Source organism: Crocodylus porosus, unplaced genomic scaffold (genome assembly GCF_001723895.1).
Source record: "Crocodylus porosus isolate Cpor-Errol unplaced genomic scaffold, CroPor_comp1, whole genome shotgun sequence".
NCBI lineage: Eukaryota > Metazoa > Chordata > Crocodylia > Crocodylidae > Crocodylus > Crocodylus porosus.
The window spans coordinates 6,021,713-6,046,719 of record NW_017728910.1 but is presented as its reverse complement, the minus strand read 5'-3'; the positions used below and the strand labels follow the sequence as shown (position 1 = coordinate 6,046,719).

General features: G+C 38.6%; 1 protein-coding gene across 3 annotated transcripts in view; it reads right to left on the bottom strand.

Moving 5' to 3' along the window:
• RSRC1 (arginine and serine rich coiled-coil 1) overlaps window positions 1-25,007 on the bottom strand; it is a 305,589-nt gene that overhangs the window by 161,823 nt on the left and 118,759 nt on the right. For all 3 annotated transcript variants that reach the window (XM_019532657.1, XM_019532655.1, XM_019532656.1), the window contains one exon: window positions 6,087-6,123. In XM_019532657.1, coding sequence (XP_019388202.1) covers window positions 6,087-6,123 — 37 coding nt within the window. The remainder of the gene's footprint in view (window positions 1-6,086; window positions 6,124-25,007) is intronic.

Sequence of the window (25,007 nt, the reverse complement as noted above, 5' to 3'; positions counted from 1 at the left end):
CTGCTGAATTTCTGCTCTAGGGTTAGTTTGACAGTGATTATTAGTGTACACCAACATTATGCACTGGTTTATAATGGGAAGTTAGGAATATCTTGGTCACAGTTGTGATCAGAAAATATGGTGTGGAGGGAGACTTCACACAGAACATTCTAACTTTAACTGAAAAGTATTTGGTTAAAAACTATTACAAAAATGCAACAGTGCTTCACAGAAACCAATTTAGTTGTCCATGCCCCCATTATCCTCCATGGGATACGTTTCCTAACCAGATTACATTTCTCATTATCACTTCAGACTTCTTTTCCATTTTAATATCTCAGATTGAGGTGGATCACAGGGCATTTAGTCTAGCCAAGTACATGGCCCAGAGGCCATGAAGCACCCCAAAGATGTTTGTGAACACAATTTTTTTCAGTTTTCAGATTTTCCATTTTTCAGTGTAAACTCAAAGCTTTTGTGGAAATTGTGCATTTTTCACAATAAATTCAGTCAAAAAATTAATTAAACCAATTAAACAGTTTCCAAAGACATTTTTTTAGGCAGCCTTAAATTCTACTCAGTTGATAAGAAGTATAAGTTGTCAGAATACAACTGGCCAGTATGGAATTTAGCCAGAAACTAGGGCTAATATCATTACTCATAACACTGGAAACTGACTGTTAAACACAAGTCACTGGCAGTCTGATTTTGCAACTCATTAGAAAGCCAGCAACTCAATTAGACTCTCTGCTCTAATCACTGCACTGGGGTAATAGTTCTGTGATCACCACAAGTTTGATCCAAAGCCAATGGAAGCCAATGAAAAGTATATACCCTTGAATTTGGTGGTCTTGGATCAGACCCCAAGAGAAAGAATGGCACCTACTCTGAATGGCTAAGAGCACTTTCTGGACAAAACGAATTGTTCTTTGGAAAAGACTCCTTGGTATACCACAGAAATTTAAATTTAACACTAATCTTGGTTTTACATTTAGCCAATTTTGTCCAAGTACTATTGTAAATATGACAACATACTGGACAGCTGAATACTCTAATTAGGTAAAAAAGAACCGTGGGATAATTTTTTCCACGTGCAACTCAAAAACCAAATAATCGAAACAAATCTATATGTAAAGTGAAAGGTCTACAAAAAAAACACATGTAATGAAGAATAAATCAATTCCCTGAAGTGTGCCTATTATATTTTACAAATCAGATGAATCCTAACTCACTCAGTTTTATCATATTTCTATAAAATCAGGATGTGAGCCAAACTAGCACATTTATGGGTAAAAGTTCATTGTGTATGATGCTCTCAAATACTGGATCTCCTACACAGCAATCCAATGTAGTGTTGCAAGATAATGCCAACACCATGTTAGACTTCCATGAAAAAGGAATGGTAACTACAGAAACTTTCCAAATTCAAATTTCCCTTTAGTATAAGGAGTACAGCAGGCTGTAAGTTGAAATTTCAAGTAAAATTAAAGCTTTTTAAAACAGCCTTTGAACTCCCAACCTGAAGGAAACAAAGGTTAGGACCTACGTGTGTGGCAAACCCAGGAGTACTGCTGAGAAGCATACCCTGTCCACACATTCTCACTCAGTTCAGTTTAGAGCCCACAAAGTAAGTAGTGTAGCCAGTTTACAGATGTCCTCAGTATGCACCAAGAAATGCATACAAAACTTAAAGCAACTTTGATCAGGAGCAAATGGGTAGGACTTGCTTCCCCACAGCAGCCATAGGTTCACCATGTCCACAGTGACCAGCTTCATGAATCACACTGCAAAAGGATGAGTTAAGGGCAAAACGCCAGTGGACAAAAGATGTAAACTCAAACCATTTACAGTACAGCTCTTTTAAAATATTAGTTATATTACTTTCTATTAAACAGTTTTAAATCTGGGACTACAACACAGCAGTACCTGCTGTTGTGGTTCAGTGGTAGAATTCTTGTCCGCCAAGTGCAAGACCCAGGTTTGATTCCGGACACGCATACAACTACAGCAATCAAGGTACCAAACATCCAGACTCAGTCTGGTCTTTGGATTCTGATCTAAAGTGGGAATGGAAGGTCTGGGCAGCCTCCACTCCTCCATAATCATATGCATCATAGCTCCTAGTGACCTCGCATACATACACCATGATCCAGAAGGATCAATAGTTGCCTACTACTACTACTACCACCACCACCACCACTACTACACCTACACAGCAGTAGAACTGATATATCCTGGCTATCATCTATTAACAAAGTAAACAATAGTTTTATTTGTATAACTATATACAACTACCCTAAGAGATGCTTTATCTATACTTGTTGATGCTTATTGATTAACAAGCAACTGCAACAGAAATGCCTACATTGCTGGCAGGCAATAATTACATTCCTACAAACCACTGATGAGCTAAACAAGCTATTAATGACAGGTTGCTCTTCAACATTTAAAATGGCCAGACTGTTGCTTGACCACAAGGACAATCAGGTCATTGCTCTGAAATGTTATACAATGCAAGAACAACAAACAGGATCTCTCTATTGAAAAAAAATCACAGGTATAGTTGTTCCACAATTATCTTTTATGTTATTACTCACAGAAAACAGGACCCATTCAGAATTGCAAACATTTTCGTATTTTTTATTTTAAATTTTCCATAACTTATTCACTTTTGTAATTTAAGGTTTATCAAAAATACAGTGGATTCCATTTTATAGAAGAATTGCTGGTTAATAGAATCAGCAATCAGCTGCTTATTTGAATCAACATGGGAAAACCAAAGCCATTTCTATAATATTATGTGTAAAAACCACTCATATTAGAATCACAATTTTCAGGTTTTTGAAACATTTTGCTGGGGAAGCCTGAGGATTTTGCAGTTTTGTGAGGAGCCCTCTGCAGGATAGCAGAGTTCCAGGATGCAGGGGGAGGTAGGAGGAGAGTGGTTAGGCAGGGACTGTCATGTGCAGGTACATGCACATGGCCCCGGGTACCCTGGAGAGCAGCTAATTGTGGGAGGGAGGGGGGGAAATTGAGCCTCCACAGACAGGGAAGGAGGGAGTTGCACAGGGCTGGGGCCTCAGAGCGGAGTGGGATAGGGCTGCAGACAGCTTGTCTGGGGGGCAGGAGACGGACTCCCTGGCAATGTGCCCCTGTGTCCACAGTAGCTTTGAGAGGCACAACCCTGCATTGCTGCCCTTACTGCCTGTGCCCACCCCCATCCCCATCCCCACTCCAGGCACTGATCTGGGGGGTGCAGGTCTCCTCCTGCCCCTCTGGGAGCATGCACCATACCAGGGAGTTGGCCCCACCTCCTGTGCCCAAGCCCACAACAGGAAGGTGCAGGTGGGGACGCAGGCTCCACTCCACTGCAGCAACCGCCCCTTTCTGACTGGGAAAGAGGGCTGTGGACCCAGGTCCCTGACCCCATAGACCTGGCATCCGGGGGCCCCCTCTGGCAGGCCTGGGAGGCCAGTGAAAGGTACAAGCAGGGCCAGAGGTTCATGGGGGAGAAGCATCTGTGGTCTTAAAAAAAATGCGTCTCCTTTTAATGGAATTAGCGGTTAATAGAATCAAATCACCATTTCCCAAAGTGATTCCAATAACAGGAATCCACCGTAATTTGGAAATTTGCAATTGCATTTTAATTGGGAGTCAGTCATTCTCCCAATTAAACAAGGTATGTTCATAGCTTTTCTTCATTTTTATACTAATAAAAAAATACTTAAAAACACTGAGTTAGTCTGTTGTAGTCACAGCAACCTATACCTTGCCTCTAAACCTGGGAGGGCATACCTACTCAATAGCAATTCTTAGGGTACAGGCATGGATTTAATTTGCTTATCAAAAACAACCAAATGATGTGTGTGGAATTCGAATCCTTAAAAACAACTACTTTTTCACTCATGAGAATTGTTTTGTTATAATGAAAGATTTTCTAACAGTTTACTGTATATTTGTTGCATATTTCAGGAATAAATGTACTGCTACTTCATTTGACCAAGGTGGCACATAGCTTAGATACCAAGATGGCAGACACAACAGAAATACAAGTACCAGGTAGCTTCTGACCACATGAAGGAGATAAAGGAGAAGAATATGGATGAAAGGAATGTGCATTTAAAGAACAACTTACATAAATATTATTTCATTTAAAAAAGCCAAAGCACAGGGAAAAAAAAGACTTTTACTTAACTCTAAATTTTTTAAAACATGGGGGGCAATTTTTACAGATATTTGGAAAAAAAATTATTATTTTTAGCAGAATGAATTTGCTATAACAAAATAGCTATAATTCTAGCAAATATACCAGTACCTTTTTTTCCCCCCTTTGGAGTCCAATAGACTTGCATTAAAATGTCTGATTGTAACTTAAACATGTAAAACACTTTTCAGTATGAAATGTGTTCCACATATAATGCAAATCTCTATGTATCTTAGAAAATTAGTCCCTGTGTTTTAGCATACATATACGCAAGTTTTCCAATAATCAAAGGGGGAAAAGTTTCCAACTTTAAACATGAAACCTTCTGTTAACTCTTTCACAGAAAGAGAACAAAATTAATGATTTGATGAATATAAGATTTAACTAAAAAATAAACTGTGTTCTTATACCATAGATCTTTTGATGCTGGAAGCTTCCATAGAATCTTTCCATTGATTTTACCACACAATCCTAGAGCAAAGTGCCAGTGCCCATGAACCAGATTCCTGTTTTTCTAGGGACTACTAAAAAACCATTCAGCCTCTACTTGCTCTGCCTGATGGTTTGAGGTGACAACATAAATCACACCTACCTCTTCAGCTATCATGCTAGTCCCAATTTAGAAAAAGTACCAGTCACGGTCATCTGTCAGGACTACAGCATCTTTCTAATGCATTAGAAACATTTTCTGAACCCATTAGATTACAACAACCTGACACCAGTGGAGGAATGAAACATTTTTAAAATTTAAGAGGTTCAACTGGCATGCAAGAAACTGATGAAACTAGCAAATGAGATAAACTGTTAAACTTCTGTAACATCTAGACAGAGCCAACTATCTAAACTGTGCATAGAGTCAGAATTCAAGTAGCAACTGAGCTCTGGTCAGGCCAAAAAAATAAAAGTGAGACACAGTTGACAACTATGGCGCAGTATACATCCTCTACCTCATGGAGATGCTGCACGAAGAGAGTAGCACACAAGCTTTAAAATGATTACAATGATTTCAAAGATTCTAAAATGTAAAAAAAAAAATTAAAAAACACTGAGTTAACTCTGAGCAACAATTAGAAATGACTTACACTGGATGGTAATAATCATAATTTAAGCGTCATGGTGGTACACAACAAACTGTTATGTTGTGTATATTCAAATTCTGTATCAGAGAAATCTTTAACATTAGTACTGAATATTTAGATTAACAAAAATCATAACCCATGACTCCAAAAGAATTCTTTATATGGATTGCTTAATGTTCTGATGAGGCTGATATTAACATAGTAAATTCAATGACTTTCAGAGTTGTGACAATACTGTATTTTTCAGTTTTGATCAACTGTTAGTTTTTAATGCTAAGTATGTCTCTCTGCCACTGGTTGGAATATGTTTATTTAAACCAAAAAACATTTTGCATCTCAATTATAATGTTATGTTGTAGCACTGAATGGAATTTAAATCAATACATTATTCATAAAGCAAAGACAACAGAAAAAAAAAGCTGTGCACTTCTTTCAAAGATTTCAAATTACTAAAACATACCACATTTATGCATGAAATATTTGATTGTTTTTTTAAACACAAGTTTGTTCTTTTTAGATCAGGATATGCCAAAAATCCAACACCAAACAATTTTTTGTTTATAATTAAGGCAATCATCAATCCAAGGATTGTAGTCCATTTTATTTCATCTCTACATAAAAAAAATAATTAAAAAAAATTAAAATTCCCTTGAAATGGTGAGATAAATGAAAATGTAAGTGCCTTCACATAATAACAGTAAGCTGACCCACTGGGAAATGGTTGACTTTCTCAATTCAAGGTATTCAAAGCTGATTCAAAAGTGTTCATTTGGAATGCAGATATCAAAGATGATGCAAATGTTCAAGAGAAAATTAGAACTTACCAGATGTTCTAATCCAGCTTTGATGTTTCCAGAGTCCCTGTAAAAGAAGAACAAAAGTTCTAAATAGTTGCTAAACCCTTGTCTATAATGATTTGTGTTCAACTCAGAAATATCAAGGAAAAAAATCTCAGTTTCTTCACTATCTTTCTCATGTTTTTAATGTTTACATCTTGGTTATTAAAAATCTAAGGAAAAAAGATATTAGTCATATAGAAGCAAAACTTTCTATTTTTTTAAACTCTTGCCTTAAAATTACTGTAACCAGAAAGCAAGGCCCTAGTAGTCAAATAGTATTTTAAATCTGAATACTGGTAACTATTGGAGAAAGAAATTTAAATAAATAAAATATAGTGTTATGATATCAAATCTATGTGGAGTTCTGCCTGCCTGAGCTCCCTCTACAACAACTTAAGTAACAAATGTGACCACTAGTAAAAAGGAAACAATGAATGAATTGCATTATTAACCAACTAGATCATGGAAAGGATGTTAGATCTTTACATATTTCTTCTGACACGAGTTGCAAGACTCTAAAGCTCACACCAAAAATTTAAGCCAAAAATACAAGCTGTTACCACCTGAGGATCCAGGGCTGCAAGAAAAGATCCAAAAATTATGAATGAGAAAAAGAAGATACTTAAGCAGGGAAAATTCAGACTCAAAATGTAATCCTTAATGCATCCTGGTGTACATAGATATAGTGCTGGTTTGCCAAGCTGGACAAGGATAAACAACTTACCCAGCTTAGTGAAGTGAAGTCAACAGGATGAGATGTCTTCTCTTTGCCACTTCCAAAAAACAAACACTAAATGAGGGCAGCCAGTTTCTGCTTTCATTAACTTCAAATTAAATCTGCTTCTAAACAGAACTGTCCCTTTCTGTTGATAATACACTGCAATGATGCCAATATGGAAAAAAATAACTTTCCAAAAAATGAATTCCTGGATTGTATAACATTGTACGTACTCATGTTCAGTATATTCTTTTACAGCAATTGCTCAATTCTGTGCAAACACAAATAGCAAAAAACTCAAAATCCTCTGATGAATATCATAAACATGGTAAGACATGAGCTCTCTTAATACACTGCTAATTACAGGGGCCATTTAAAGTCACATGCACAATTTAAAGAGAACATATGCTACTTTTGGATACTCCACTTACTTCATGTGCTTCATTTTATTTGAAACATTACATTTACATCATATACTTACTAGCACTTCCCATTACAATGGTGTAATGCAATAATCACAAATATCAATATAAAATCTAATGCAAGATTTCTTTTAATAAATAATTTGGCACTGATAACATTATTCATGCTTTTCTACATGAAGCAAGTATATTTCTTTTCTATGACTTCATAGTAAATGAAGTAAAAAAAAGTTTGATTCCTCTTAAAACTAGTATTTCTTTTTATAATCAGAACTTACTATAGAAGGCCATACATTATTTAGATAGAAATGAAGTCCTGTACATTTATCCTATGGTGCCAAAGGTCTTAAGGAACTTAATTTATTGGAAAACAGGATCCAAGAAACTGATGCAGGCAGCTTCCAGCTAACGATATAAAACCTGTCCTCTTTAGTGATCTGTCTCCTGTACTGTCCCTGTCATGACTTCATCAATATTTGTGCAACTTCTTTTGCCCTGTGCTGAAAGCAGACTTAATTCAATTATAGGTCTCAAAACTGATAAAATGGTCCTGAAGTGGAAAATGCAAAGAGATTATTGGCAAATGAATAAAGATTTGTATCCAACTAACACACAAGAGTACAGCAGGGTTTTTTTTTTTTTTTAATCATTCCCTGTCTTAAGTCTTCTGGGAACAGTGAGTTTCCCTTCCCCTCATACAGCACATCGATTTTTGAATTAGACTGCAATATTAAATAATTAATATACTTGCCATGATTGATGTTTTGCATTAGTTGAATATTAGGTTATCAATCAAAATCCACTTGGTTTAATGTAATAATATTGAAAAAGTGTCACTGGCTGTTCATCCAATTTGTAGTTGAGGCAGCACAGATAGCAATATTGGTGCAACACACGGCTTTAAAGCAGGAAATGCAGTGGCTGAACACGCATAAGGCAAACATTATGAAACTAACTAGGACAAGACTGTGGTTGTCCTAAATGAACCTTGTGGCACCTGTCAGTTTCAATATAACTATTTTTTCCTGCCAGATGCTGCCATGAATCAATCCAAATGACATGCAGTAAAACTAAAACAAAACAGTATCCTTCCTCTTCAAAAACTTAATCCATCGCATGATAAGTGTAAAGTACAACAATTAACGTTATAATCTAAAAACCGTCTTGTGAAAAATTGGGAACTGATGCTGTGACATAACCATAAAACATTTTAAAGCGACTTTCAAACATGAACAAACAAAAGATTTTGATAGAATATATACCCATTTTTAATATCATAAATTACTACAAGAAAGAAGCAAGATCTGTTTTATGCACAGCCCTATATTACAATACCCTTATTGAATACTACTGTAAGAAAGGATAGCTAATAATAACTTCATATTTACCAATAATATATAGCTTTACAGAAATGACATTCAGCTACACTTCACTGGTCCCAACAAAAAACCTTTCAAATGATTAGTCTCAAAAGCATAATATATGTATTTTTAGATTAGTTGGACAAGGCATTTTGGTTTTTTGTTTTGGAATTTTGCTTTTCCTCTCTTCAGATAATCTTTAGAGTTGTTTCCCTTCTAAAACCATGAATTTATGCTGCAAAAGGTTACTTGACACAGCTATATTTAACAAGTGGGCATTAAATACTGCAAACATACTACTCAAGCTATTCCAAAAGGTAAAGTTGGATGAGGAAAAAACTGCAGCTGAACTAAATTTGAATTATAGCTTTAAGGGACCTGAAACAAGAAGCCAAGAATTCAAATAAGCAAGTGTAGCCATCTTTGGATTATTTAAACCCATAATGTAGGTAACTTATTGAAATAGTGGTAATTTACTAATAGAAGTTCCATTTCCTATAACCTAAAAATAAAACAGGTTATATACATTGGTATTTGTTGAAAACACTGTTTTAAATTTATATTCATAAGAACACATACATGTATAAAGCCAACATTTTGACCAAAATGGCTGAAAAGACTTGCAAGGCAAGGGTTTTTTTGTGATACCTTTTACTGGACAGACCACAGTTTTACTGGAGTTGGTCCAATAAAAGGAATCACCCCAAAAAACAAACATTTGCCTCTCATACATTTCACGGACAATAATGGCTACAACAAAACTCCAACCCTACAGAAGACTGTGTAATATGGGTTTGTGAAGTGGGCCCTATTTGATTTGGATTCGGCCCGAATCAGGGACAATGATTGAATTTGTTGATTCAGATCACTGTCCCCGATATGATTCGGCCAAACCCAAATCTGAAGACTTGATGCTGAAACTGAGAATCAGCAATTCGGACATAGACGCAGCTTTAAAAGTTTTTTCTACATAACTAGAGCAGCACGGCTCATGATCGCTGCGATGCTGGAGTGGATGGACCGTCCTACAGGAGCGAGGGGGGACCCTCAACATGCTCTGTGGTGAACCCAGAAGGGGACCAAAAGTACTTTTGGTACTTACCTAGAATGTCATTTCTGTTAAGCTATATATTACTGGTAAGTATGAAATTAATATTAGCTATCCTTTCTTACAGTAGTATTCAATAAGGGTATTGTAATAAGGCTGTGCATAAAACAAACCTTGCTTCTTAGAGATCTGTGGAGCATCTTGCTTCTTAGAGGTCTGTGGAGCATCTCAAACCCTAATCCCGAGTTTGCTCTGCAAAGGCTGGTCATTTTAGAGACCAAGCCCAGTGGGGCAAGAGGCTGAGATGGCTAGGAAAAGAAGATCTAACTGGATGCAGGGAAAAAACGGAACTCTTCCACTAGGGAGAAGAGATTGATGTCATATATCTTGACTTCAAAAAAGCCTTCGATCTGGTACCCCATGATCACCTCTTGGCCAAACTGGCCAATTGTGGCCTTGGCTCCACCACGATCCGCTGGCTGGGAAATTGGCTACGTGGTAGGACCCAGAGGGTAGTAATCGATGGAAGTCACTAATCATGGTGCCCTGTGACCAGTGGAGTCCCTCAAGGCTCTGTCCTTGGACTCATATTGTTCAACATCTTCATTAATGATGTGGACATTGGCGTCAGAAGTGGACCGGCCAAGTTCGACGACAACACCAAACTTTGGGGCAAAACATCCATACCAGAAGACAGGCAGCTGAGAACCTGATGGTGTTTAACACCAAAAAATGCGAGGTTCTCCACCTTGGGAGGAAAAAACTGCAGCATCCCTATAGGCTCGGCAGTGCTACTCTGGTTAGCACTATGGAAGAAAGAGACTTGGGGGTCATCATTGACCACAAGATGAACATGAGCCTGCAATGCGATGCTGTGGCTAATAAAGTGACCAAACCGCTGGCTTGCATCCATAGATGCTTCTCAATCAAATCCCAGGACGTCTTTCTCCCCTTGTACTCGGCCTTGGTGAGGTCACAATTGGAGTACTGCATCCAGTTTTGGGCTCCACAATTCAAAAAGGATGTGGAGAAGCTTGAGAGAGTCCAGAGAAGAGTCACGCGCATGATCAGAGGTCAAGAAAACAGACCTTACGATGACAGGCTGAGAGCTATGGGGCTCTTTAGCCTGGAAAAACACAGGCTCAGGGGTGATCTGATGGCCACCTATAAGTTTATCAGGGGTGACCACCAGCATCTGGGGGAACATTTGTTCACCACAGCGCCCCAAAGGATGACGAGGTCAAACAGTCATAAACTACTACAAGACCGTTTCAGGCTGGACATAAGGCAGAATTTCTTTACTGTCCGAGCCCCCAAGGTCTGGAGCAGCCTTCCCCCTTCAGTGTTTACTTCCCCCTATATAGTTATAGAAGTTATAACCCCTTTTAGCATTCATTTTATCAGGATAACTCTTTCAGCCTCCTCTCATAGTTCCTTGCGCACATATTGCAATTTGAATTTATCTTACTTGCTCATGGGTATCCAGAACCGTACACAGTATCCCAGATGAGATTTCCCTAGTGCATGGGGAAATGGTATTAATATTTCCTATCTCTACTGGAAACACCTTACCTAATATACCTTAAGATAGCATTTACAAAGTTATATGATACTGATATTTCATATATGTCTAGGAAAAAAGACATCTCTTCCTGTCATGACCAACTGATGAGCCCCCCATTCATACCAGAAACACTTGTTATTAGTATTTAAGTCCATGAGTATATGCTTTATGCTATTACGTTTCACACCATTTATAATACCCTTGAGCTTTAGACTACCCATTTTTCCCTGCATGATATTCTGATCCTTCTCTGCATTGATGTTCTCTTCACAACTTTGTCCTACCAGCAAATTTCAGCAGTAGATGTATACTTTTCATGCCAAGGTCATCACAATGAAAATACTAAAATAGAAACTCTCCCCAGACTGATCCTTGTGAAATTCCAGTGGTAACCCTCCCCACCCTATGGACCGAGAATTTATATTGATGGAAAGGCTTGTGAGTCCAAATGACAGTGAGGGTTGCGTCTCCTGGAGTCTTATACCTCCTGGCAGGGTCACCTATATTGAACAGGCCTGAGGGGAGGTTCCAAACAAACCACAGTCTAACCGCAAGTCCTCCACAGCAGATCAGGCAGAAGATGATGTCAGGATCTCAATGACTAATGACTGAACACTCCAACAAGATGTTGTCTATGGTTCTCCACTGCCACCGAGCTCAGAATTCCACTTCGTTAAGACAATTTGGTTGCGGTTTCTGCACACCAGCTTCCTCACATTAAACCAATTTACATGTCGGTTTCTACCACAGGAAACACGCTGTCCTGTACCAAACTCCAAAAGCCCTGGCAATGGACCAATGGTGACAGAGACTCAACTAGTGAATCTGGCAGTCTACAGCCACAAATCTGCACACAGGCTGCAGTAGTAGCAGCCTGACAGACATCTTGCACCTGGGTTGAGATAGGAATGCAATTTGGCAGCTGCTACCATGACTAATCAGTCCTAGATCCCCTCTACTCATTCCCTCCCACCCTCCTTCCATGGTAAAGATGCTAGAAAACATTCCCTAAACCAAGGCTATCTTATCTGCTCCTAGCTAGATAAACATGTCCAGTCGGATCACTCTCTCTGCAGTCAAAAACATCGTAAGACAATAATGATTTTCACAACATGGAAAATGTGCATCTTGATGGATAGATAACCAAGACAATGAACAACCAGAAAGAAGAACTGCCATCATCTCCAAGAAACTAGTGAGATATAACATCAACACTGCAGCTCACAGTAAGACAAGATGACCAAATGAGGGCCAGCTGAGGGAAGAGGGTGAAGAGCCTGCACCTTCTTCTGGAAGGGGAAACCTGCTCAGGACAGATGCATTCATGGTGTCAGCTCTGCCAACATGGCATCAGCTTGGCTATCAACTTAAGGAGCTCCCTGTGGGCATTAATGAACATCTTATGACCCAAATTCAGCAACAACCAGTAAACCACCACCATTTGCTCATATGCCCCAACACTTGATGCTGACAGTGATGTTAAAGAACAGTTCTACTCCAATCTTGACCATGTTCTGACTAATACTAACAAGGAGGACAAGATCATTCTCCTGGGTGACTTCAATGCCAGAGTTGGATGTGACCTGGAACTCTGGAGTGGCACCATTGGGAAGGAAGGAGTAGGGAAAGCCAACTCCAATAGCATCCTTCCCCGGAGCAAATGCACAGAGCAGAGTTTTGTCACCACCATCTTCAGAGAGAATAACAAATACAAGAACACATGGAGACACCCTCACTCTAAAGCACAGGCACCTCCTCCACTATGTTATTGTTAAGAGCCCATGATTGAATGGATGTTTGTACCATGCAAGCAACTGAGGACTGCTGGACAGATCATCATCTTGTCAGATCCATTCTGAATATCCAGCTTGTTCTGAAACACTGAAAACAACCAAAAGCAATGCGAAGGACTCAACAAATACCTTTAATACCTGAAGGTCTGTTAGAATTTTCATCGTGTCTCCGTGGAAAGGTCTCTGGCCTGCCCACAAATAAAGCCAACATTGAGGAATTCTGGAAGGGGTTTAAAACCATCATTAATTTGGCCTGTGCTGAATCCATTGGCCACACCACCAGTTGAAGCCAAAACTGGTTTGATGAGAGCAACACTGATATCCAGGCCCTCCAACTAGAAAAGAAGGGCTCATTCTGCTTTGCAAAGTGACATATCATCTCAGGAGAGGAGACATATCAGCTCCTCAAAGCCAAAGCTGAAAGGAGGATCCAGGAAATCAAAAATAAGTGGTAGCTGACAAACACAGCATGCATAGCTTTTTCTTGGCAACAAAAGCCATCTACAGCCCAGCTTCCCACAGTCTTACTTTCCTGCAATACAAGATGGTTCAATGTTCCTCAAAAACAACAAATCTATAAAAGCTAGATGGAAAGAGCAATTTGAGCCACTCCTGAACCATGAGTCAACTATGGCAGAGACCACCATCCAGTCCATTTCCCAATATCTTGAAAAGGGATCCCTTGCCAGCCCTCTTATCCTAGAAGTCTAGAGTGCCATCAAGGAAACCAAGAACAACAAGGCTACTGGACTGGATGGCTTACCTGCTGAAATTGACATTGCTGGCAGCAAGAAACTGTTGGTACTAAGACTCTAGAAATTTATTCTATGAATTTTGAACAAAGACATCCCTGGGGACTTGGGGAATGACAACGTCATGACAGTCATCTTGATTCTCATTAAGGACCATCTTCCTTCTAGAATTGACATAGAATATCAAACAGATGGAGGACTCCTCAGTCTGGGACATTTTCATTTGAAGACTTTAAACAACTATCCTTGACCTTCAACATGCCGATGACTACACCATCCTTGCAAACAGTGAAGAAAATCCCTCCGTACCATGCTGTATCTTTTCAGAGAAGCGTACCAAACATTGGGCCTCTGTCCCAACATTGAGGAAACTCAAGTGCTTTATCAGCCTAAACCCAGGCCATACATGTGACACCCCTACCCAAATTACCATCAAAAGGAAAGACACCTGGAGGTAGTTAAATACTTCCCCTACCTAAGTAGCCACTTCTCTGAGAGAGTAAGTATTGATGAGGAGGCCAAGCACAAGTGGTAGCTGTTGATCAACTCCATTGATCCTGCAACCTCAGCCAAGGGGCAGACCATTTCAAGGTAAAGCAGAGAAGAGAGCATGGAGGAACGAAAAGGAAAAAAATCTTAATCTACAGCTTACTCTCTCCTGCACAAAGATCTGCAACTTCTGTGGATGGATCTGTGGCTCAAGGACTGTTAAAGTCACTTCAAGACCCATAAATGAGATGTGACAGAGATCATGCTTAAATTAAGGGATGGCTGACAACAATAGCAACCCTCCCCCAGCCCATAGCTCCCCTCTTAGAACAACTCATTTTTCCATTTATTCAATTGCTTATAAAAATCTATAAGATTTGTAAAAATCTCTCTCATTTCCATTTAAGTAATGTGGCATTGTATCAAATTCTCTAAACTCAAGAAGATTAGATATCTCACTATTAATTTGTTCAGAAAATCAGTCCTCGTTAAAAGAAAGGTATCAGGTTTATCAAATATGCTCTACTTTTGATTAACCCATTTTATATTATTCCATTTTCATTTTATACCCATGTCTTTTACTATTCTTTTCTTCAAAATAATGGATGAATCAGAATAACAGATGTATTGTAGTAAGGTTACAACTGCCTAGTCACATAACACAACCTTCAACTTACAAGATTTGTGATTCTATGTACCAGTTTTTTCACATTTCTGGAATGAAGATTAACCTGTCCTCCCAACTTGAAATCAATGAGTCACTTGAGTTTTGCTTGCAACTTGGTTGTGATAATTTTCATTTCTATACTCTGGGTTAGCCCCCACTACCAAAATCATTGTCTCTAGTAGAAACTGCTACGAAGTCTTCATTTAGTTTTGGGGTCATATGTAAACTCAACCCAATCCTGCAGTACTTTCCTTGTTCTGTTATTTTTATGGCTGAAGAATCTTTTGCCATTTGTTTTTAACGTCTAGCTCACCTTGATTTTTGGCAATTTTAACTTTATTCCTACACTTCTTGACCACTGTAAAATAGTGTTCTTCACGGTAAGTCCTTTTTCCCATTTCTTGGGAGCCTTACACTCTAATTTATTTATTTACTGCCTTTTCTTGGGATGCAAATTCCAGAAAGGTTTGCACTTTTAACTTTTTTTTTTTAATACTTAAACAAGCCCCTTTCCTGTTGACATCCTTCACCCCTTTAGACCACATAATTCCACCAATTTGTCCTTTTTCAGCTAAATAACTTCAAAGCCCAGCCCAAGCAAAGTCTTGACAGGTGCCTGTACACTGTTGGTCTTCACACTATCAAAAGTTGGCTTGCTGCTTGCACTGGGTGTTGCTGTTAATTGTGACCCTCTGTTCTGTAAAGTGGACAAGGATTGGTTCCATGCAATTCCAAAACAGGTTGATCAAGACCGTGCCGAAGAATGGTTGAGTGCTGAATTTTTTGGTCAGTGGCAACAATGTCCATTTCCACTTCATGCTCTGCCTTTTCTTCTTGGGTTCATAATGGCAGACCCAGGTCTTGACCCTGCTGATAATGCATGCAAGGAACCCCTCATCATTCACCCATATACATTGTAGAAGCTGGGTACACACTTCTACATGTTGATGTTAAGCACATCTATCAATTGCACCCAATGGGCACAGCCTTTCTGGCAACTCAGGTGACTGTGCAAAATGGGGTGAATACTGCCAGCCCTTTCACCACTAATTCAGAAATGCTCACTCTCTTGATTGCACATATAAGAGCACTGACCTTGGCAATATTGTCCTCAATTGTGGCTGTTCTGGGGCCACTTCCCAGGATTCATCGACTATGGACATGTGTCCATTTTTTAACTTCTCCACCCACTCAAAGACCTTCCATTGATCCATGCAGTTCTCACCATACTGTGCCACAATCCTATAGTGAATTTCACTACACACTACACCATTAGCCCACAAAAAATGAATGCCAGAACACTGTTCTTTGGTGCATACTGACAGCTATGTTGTTTGCATGTTCACTAGTGTCACATGTTCAGTGCATGTGAAAACAGGGTGCATTCAACAATACCAAAAAAAAAAAAAATCAGCATTCCTCATGGCTGGGTAGTTTCCTACTTTGTCCCAGACATACAGTGTAAGCAGCCATTTTGCTGTTAGTTTCTGAAACACCCTTGTAAACTGAATCAACTTGTGATCACTTGACTTAAAGGTATTTTCTACAACCAGCTCTGCTATGAAGTCTTCATCAGTAACCAATATATAAGCACAATAAGCACCTCTTCTTGATTCAGTGACGCTATTAGGTGAAGAAATCCATCCATTTGAATCAGAAACATCTGGGTTCTACCCTTATTAGCATGTTTTCCAATTTTACTGAGGATATGTGCCAAAATGACATTTCAAAGCAGTATTTCTCTTTCTAACAATATAGAGACCTCTATCCACAAAGAAAACTAATCTTTTGGCTTTATAATAAACCTCTAATAATAACCCAGTGGAACTCTTCCCAAAGTGCATTTAGCCCAACTGATTCCTTTATCCAATCTTGTTTCTCTGGTCTACTATATCATAAACATACAAACACTACGCCATCAATTATACCCTTATTGCTGTATTTCCTGAATACTGCATACTACTTAATGCAGTCACAATCTCTATTCTATCATATTTCTGTTATTCCTGTTAAAACTGCACCAGTAGTTTCAGTTAATCAGTTCTGTTGTCTGGGTTTTTTGTGATATCACATTAACCTTTCAGTTGTTTCCCACAGATCTCATCCAGTTTCCTAGCCAGATCAGTCATTATCAATCAATATTAATACTCTTTTTCCTTGCTGTCCATCTTCCTATCCCTTTGCTTTCACCTATTTGTCCTCCCATTCCTCTTGCTGTGTGGTGAACCAGACATTGAGATGACAAACTTTCTCCCCCAGTTTTCAGTTTCAAGTTCTTCTGATCAGTCATGACAGCTACAATTCCAAATGATTAATATCCCAGGTATTTGGTAGAGTCCATCCATCAAGAACAGCCAACATTCTATGAATACTTCTCAGTGATTGTAAATGTCCAAGTCCATCACAGGACAAACCACTGAGCCATGAATTGATTTTCATTATATTATTACACCTTTGCCTAACTTCTCTAGGGACTGGAAGATTTCTATTCATCTGATCCTGCACTTGTTTTGAGTCATCTTCTCTAGACTGGCACTGTTACCCTTCTTTTGGTCTACCAGGAATATGACAGTATGTTTTCTTCCTATGCGCCATCATTTTACTATTTCCCTAAGAAGCTGTCAGTCTCAAATCCACATTATATATGCTTTCCCTTACTAGACAGCACCCTCTTCTGTTTTCTGATAATAGTCCTGTCACTTCTTTTTAACAAGGAGTCCATAATCACTTAGATCTGCTTCTTTGCGTTGATGTGAATCTCAAATCCTCTCTCGACTGTTCTCCCTTGTCTGAAGGTCACCCTATTGCCTATACTGTTGCAAGCTCCATTGTATCTTACAGCATTATCCCTCCAGACCTTCTCTTCCATGTAGCCGACAGGTACTTACTCGAAAGATGTACATTCACCAAGCTTCTGCATCCAGTTACCTTTATTACCTCTACTATTCTCTTGAACATCTCCACTGTTGCTTCCATAGTCATCACCACTTTCTCTTCCTGGTATCTGCTTTTAGAGATAAAAGGACAGCCATGCTCCTTCCTTCACCACAATCTGCAACAAATACCCCTGCAAACTCCCATGCTTGCTGACTTTTCTAAGACCCTGTAAGGCAGTGATACTGAACCTTTTTGCCCTGTTTGTCAGATGAGCAGTGTCTGGTCCATCTGTGGGCTGGTTCTGGCCAGTGGGACTAATCCATCTGCAGGCTGGGATCCAGCCAGTGGGCCTAATTCAGTGCACAGAGGTGGCTGGGAAGCAGTCTGGACCCAACCCAGCCCCACAGATGGAGTGGGTATGGCCAGCCCCAAACTGGCCATGTGGGAGAAGGTGGCATGGGCCAAGGCCTAATCCAGCTGTATGAGTGAGGAGGGCATGGCCCATCCCCAATACAGCTGTATAGTGGGAAGGGGGCATGGCCCAGCCCTGATCCAGGTATACAGGGGTGAGGGGAGTGTGGCCCAGCCCTGGTCTGACCATGCAGGGGAAGGGAGCATGGCTTGGCCCCAACCCAGCTGGGTGGAGCTTGGGAATTTGGCACCTAGGGAAGGTGACACTATTAACTGACAATGCCCCTTGCTACCAAATTTCCCAACCTGGGGGAAGCCCTGCGGTACAGATTCCACTGCTCCATGGGCTGGAGGTTGAGCATCCCTACTGTAAGGTGTACGAGGTTAAAACCTTCTCTTCAATATGTATTACTTTGTATTTGTCAACACTATATTTCAAATTTAAGCAAGAGTGAATCACGCCACTCCCATGCAATTCAAATCACCTAAAAATCAGCAAAAGTGAGCAAAAAAAAAAAGTCTAAGAAGCTGGCTTAGATGCTCCAGCCCAAATCTCTCCCCTCTTCAACTACAAGTAGTAGGACCATCTATACTGTTCTCAACCCAGCTAGTGAAGGAAGTAACATGGTAGTAGCACCACAAAATAAGTGCATGTCTATCAAGGGTGACAGACAGGTCACTTCCCCCACAACCATCTCTTCATTTTGAGCATGATCTTATACTGTCCACAAGCAGCACCCAAAACCTGACTATAGCCTTTAGCTGCTATTTTTTTATATATATTCACTACTAAAAAGAACTGTAAACTTTTCAGGTCAGATAACATGGTGACTCAAGGGCCGTGAGGTACCTAGCACATTACTGTACCCTGCAATTATTCTTAATTAATAAATAGCACAGTCCTATGGGAAGCTGAATTTATTATTCATTTTCTGCTGCTTAACCTGTCCTCTGCTGGGTAATCCAGCTATGCCAGTCACTTCCATAATCTCCCATGAAAAAAATTCAACTTAATTTTTTTTTCCTCTTTCAAGTACGGCAACTTTCCCAAAATTAGATTAGCCTGTCACCAGGAATGGGAATTATGTATTTCTTTTCTAGTTCTCATAATAGCTCATGACTGATCAAAGCTAAAACTGGGAGCTTTCTATTCTTGGCAAAAAAATTCCAAGCTTTCCAAAGGGATAAATAGCATTTGCATCTTGCTCTGGGAGTTTCCAAATATTAGAAGGCACAGAGGAAACCTACAGGAGGCAGGGAATGGCGAGAAAAAAAGGACAATAATCTGCCTTTACTATACTGGTGCAAAGCAAAGCAAAAATCTAGACTAATGGGCCACCTGGGAATTTACTTTGCATCTAGGGACTCCCAAGATGATGTTGCAGCCAAACTCATGGCTCTATGCCATTCCCTTTCCCAGACCTCAATGCTGACAGAATTCCCTTGAGGAAGAGGGATAAGCTGGGGAATCCCTGTGCTCTGACTATCTCAGCTGCCAGAACAGACCCTATAGCCTTTGGAAGCGGTGTGCACATCAGAATAGCATTTGGGCTACTCCAATTTAACACTGCAGATTGCCGTGGCCCTTAACTGTCCTCAGGACAGTTGGTATATGTGCTTTCCCCAATGGCTCAGAATCATACCAACAGAAATAATTTACTGCACTCTGGGAAAAACAGTAATAAGTTTGGCCAGTTTACAAGTACTTTTAAGCGCATTAAAAAAAAATTTAAGAAATCCATATGAAGTTGCTTAAAACAGAGAGAAAGAAGAAAAATAAGACAAGCTCAGGGATAACTTTTGAAGAATAAAATATAAAGCAAAAGAAGAAAAACTGCTACAAAGCTCGGCCAGGACACACATATAAACAATACCTTGGTATCTTATCATTAAAAGAAAAAAGGATAAACCTACTAAATATTTAGAAGAAGAAACAACCAAATTCAGCACTGGCCAGACTCAACTTCAAGATCCTGTGCATCTGAAAAAGGTTCACAGCAGAAGCAGCAAAATACAACGCTGATTTTGCCTTGGATTGAGTCCCTTACAAGAGGCTAAGAGAACACTGCTCATTCTTTAGCAATATTTTCTTAAACTGAAAAATAAGATGCCATTGTATCTAATATTGAGTATCCAAAGGAGACAGATATTTTGGAGACCTCAAAGCAGATAAAGAAATACTGTAAACAATCAAATTAGAAACCACTGTCTCAGGTTGCCTATTTAAATGATTTCTCTGTAAAGCCTGGTAGTTCAATGCTGCATCATAACTTGAAACTTCAGAGTTTTTCTTTCCTTCTCACATATGGATCTTTCAATAGGACTAAAACCATATGTATTAAAGTTTAAATTCCCAGCAAACATGAGCAATTAAACTTCAGGCTGTTGAGCATAACTGTTTCTATTAAATGGATTATTTAGTACATTTTAAGTAAATTACACAACTTTGACTTGGGCATTACTTTTTTTATACAGTTATTTAGCAGATATTCAATTAGATAACGTCCTGTAGGTGAAAGCGTGTGAAAAACACTGCAGTAATGGACGTTAGTGGTAGAAAGAAGTGTTGCTAACTGGCCTCAAAGTACAAAAATAGGTTATGAAAGTAGCAAATACAACAATGTAAATCCACAGAATACTGGTATTGAATATTAAACAAAGCTGGTAAGTTTTAACAATACTATGCACTACTATAGTAAAAACTCTCTGGACTAGTAAAGAGTGTTATAGGTTAATGAGGAACATATAAAGAGTGCACAATAATTATCATGCCTAACACCTTACCATCTGTGTTTGGATGACTACAGAATACAAACAAAGTTATCAGCATTAAGCCTGTGAAAACATTACACATTCATTTTCTATTAGAATAATTTAGGTTAAATATTTAAAATATGATAGGTTTCGCTCCTCAGAGCTCAGTAATAAGCACTACTTAAATGTGTCACTGAATTATACTAAAAGTTGATGTTCTAAGGATTCTAAAGAATCTAAAAATCTGAGTACAATCAATTTTCTATTATCTGAAGGTTTCTCAATCCCCTTCATTCACCTAATTACTACTGTACTTAAACTAATGAAATTTCATTCTGACACGAACAATACTATTCTTAACCAAATTTTTGAAAAATATAAGATTAAAAACTTCTACACAAAGAATAAACTCCAAGAGAAAAGATGCAAATAAAATTACTATCATAATCTTTTGTTTTTTGTTTGCAAGTATAAAACTGAGGAGAAACAAAAGCATGGAACATAGCATCTGTCATATCAGAATATAAAAAGATGATCCTGGCACAAAATGAAAAAGCTCTAATTCATTTGCAAATCAAGCCTGCCAGTTCTATTTCAAGCTGGCGGTAACTGTCAAGAGTTAACAAGATAATCACTTTCAATCCTGCCTTCAATGGTACATTACACTGTTATTCCTTTCAATAAGGCCGTTCTTTGGGGCACTAGATGAATGCTTTTCATTTCTAACTCACACAAAAAGTTGCAAAAAAAATCCATGGGGCTTAAAATAAGAAATCCCTTTATGGGCATTTATCTGCCGGCACTTGCTTTTAGGCAAAATGAGATATTTGGATACATTGGTGTCCATTCACTTCCTCTATTCCTTCAGGCCCTTGGTCTGTTGTTTTAAAAAGCATTTGGCACACGAGAAAACCTCAAGCCAGTATTTTCTGGTTTTGTTTTTTACTATCAATATACATTAAACAAACAAAAAAAGTTCTATAATATTTTCTACGTTCTTTGGTGCAACACTAAATAACCTACCTCAGAAGGTAGCTGTATACTTAAAAGGATCAATCTTTGCTTTACTCTATTCTAAATTAAAAACCTGTGCAAGCTGCATACATTTTAAGGGTCCAGTAAATTACTGATTATTAAAAATAATTTATTTTAATAAAAGCAAAATGAACTGCTAAATATAATTGTTTTTGTAAATCAAAGCATTAACAAAGAAGCTGTCTACAGCTTTTTTTCTGTTTTAGAAAAAGCAGTATTTTGCTTTCTTTTCAAACAGCAAAATATAAAATAGTGCTAAAGTGGCAATACATGTAAAAAAAACCCTTCCCCCATAAAAAACTTCCCTACTACCTACCATAAAATAAAATTATATTATACACGTGCCTACAAATCTATAGGAAAACACTGTCTACATTTTAAGCCGATAATTTTAAGATACATAGTTTAAAATATGGAGTATTTTCTTAAGGCTTTAGTTATAAGTACAAAAAATAATTTCAAATAGTTTATACTTATTAAATGGCAGAGAACAGAAAAGTGTGTTCTTTTTTATATTCCCATAGATCCCAGTTCACAGAACAAAAGCTAATAACTACATTTAATCTCTTAGTCGAGATTAGCTTCTTCAGCCTCAGGTCTGTTACACCCACATTCAGTGCCAAGAAGTAAGTTTTTCAATAACCATCTGTTTATAGATTTTTCTTTATGATTAGGAATCAATCTTTTCTTCTTCAAATTCAGGGAACCATCTTGCCAGATACTTCTTGCATAATTGTCATACTTTCCAAAAGTCTTTTTGATCCTCTTTATGATCCCTCCACCACCAGCCTTAATACTATGGTTTTCCAAGATTCCTTGTGCAAATGCTTCTTTATAGCAGAAGTTTTGTTTTCAAGAATTAAAAAGCCAGAAGTTACCAAAACAGTCACAGACTCAATCACAGTAAAGGATCCTTCAGAGGCTTTGAATACAGACATGTTCTTTTAGTCAAAAAGCCTTAAATCAAAAGCAACGATTAAAAAACTGTAAAGATTGAACAGCACTAGGACTTTGTTTTATTGTACTAAGGATTTTACTTCATTTTTGTATTTTCTCCCAACAGTGGAGGGTTAATTTTACATTCAGAAAAGAATATATCAAAACCTATAGAATCTAGTTAAAATATGGCACCCTGCATTCACAGAATTGTTTCCCCCCCCCCCTTCACCCCAGACTGTACTATGGGTTTAGACTTCACAGAAAGTATAGATGCATCTTGTAAGGACACACAAATAAAATACTGCACCTGCCCAGAACATGCAGATGAATAAAAGACAGACAGCCAGGCATGTATTTCAGGAAAAAAGTTAAATTTTAAATTGTTTAAATCTATCCCATGGTACATAACCAGAAATTTAACCAAGCTGTGATGGGTTACTGGGTTCTAACCAGCAGCTTGAAAAGGGGACTCCCTCAGCCTATCCCATCAGCATTCAACTGAGCCATCACAGCACCCCTCAGACAAGAGATGTGGGAGAATGGGAATGGCAGCTGGTTTACAAAATCTCCAGGTTACCCCTTCTCACTACAAGTACATGGTCCGTCAACAACAATTCTATTCATTTTTATTCATATTTATTCAATCATTGTCAAATATTAAGCTTCTTCATCCTAACTGACTCCTCAATGCTACATGGAAGGTAAAACAAACCAAGGAAAAATCTGGTCTGCTAACAATTTGTTCAAATGGGAAAAATAATTCTTAACCAGCTTCCCCCAAAAAACAATCAGATGCACAGTTCCCAGTCAACGTCACCATTTGCTTTCTACAACTACCAAGAGGAGTGGCTAGAGAAGTTAAGAGGCTAGGATTCCCGGAAGTCTAGGAAAGAGTTTGAGTTTTCAGGTGCTTAGCCCTTTTCACCTCCCACCCCCGTTGTTCCCCTAGAAGATTGGCCAGTGAAGAGCTTGAGAAGAAAGAGGGATCTGAATCCAGTATTTTAAACATGCACTCACCTCAATTTCCCTTCTCCTTTTTGAGAACCAGTGCATCCTGTGTTCTGATCTAGACAACATTCATGGCACCACATAGAGATGGGGATACACTTCTTAGGAATGTATTTCTTCCTCCCATCTCTTCTCCTTCCTACAGTCCGATTAAATCAATCCCCTCACGGAGATAGGGAGAGGGGATCTTAAGTTATTTAGTAACTTCAAGAGTTCAGTCATGTTGTTAATAGAGCACTGCCTTCAGAAAAGGGAAGTTGAAAACCTACTGGTACGCAGTGCAGAATAAAGAGATTTAAGTAAGCACTACACTAAGTCCTCATACTGATATAGGTGCTTGCCCCTTACTTAGCACTGTAACGATCATTTGGTTAAATCACAACAGCCCGTATGAAGCTTGAGGACGAGCCGTGAGTTCTAGAACACAGGGTACGTCAGAAGACTAAACAGAAGTAGGTGGTTTCAAATTTCTGTTAGTACTGAAAATCTGCAGCAGGCATGGAAAGTCTTTGGCCAGTTCAGGAAAGTTCTGCTGCTTAGTGAATTGGGAATGAAACTTGGACTTGATCCAGTTTTATGCTAAAATCCTTTTTGCTTTCTTAGGCAACAATATTAAGGGATATAAGAAGTCCAATTTGTAAAAGCTTTTCCAGGATGTTCCTTCATGGCCCTGCAGTATGATCCTTCTAAGCTCCTTCAATTTGGCCTAGAAATATACCCCTCAGGAAAGTATATCATGTTCTATGCAAACAAACTCCGATCCTTTTCAGTGTGTTTTAATTCACTTAACCATTTGATGAGCATATCCAGTTTCTTATCCTTCTACAACAGTGATTCTCAACCAGAGTCCCATGGCACCCTGGGGTATCTTGAAATCCTTTTAAGGGTTCTATGGGGTGCCACACAATGTTAGCAGAGTATGCAAATGTGATTCACAAGATGAACCCAGTATCAAAAACATTCTGACCTGTTGTGGTCTTTCTAAGTTTTCTGCAACAGAAGAATTGCTCCAAAATTTTTCTCGTAAAAAAAAAAAAAAAAAAGAGCAAAAACTAAGACCTGGCATTT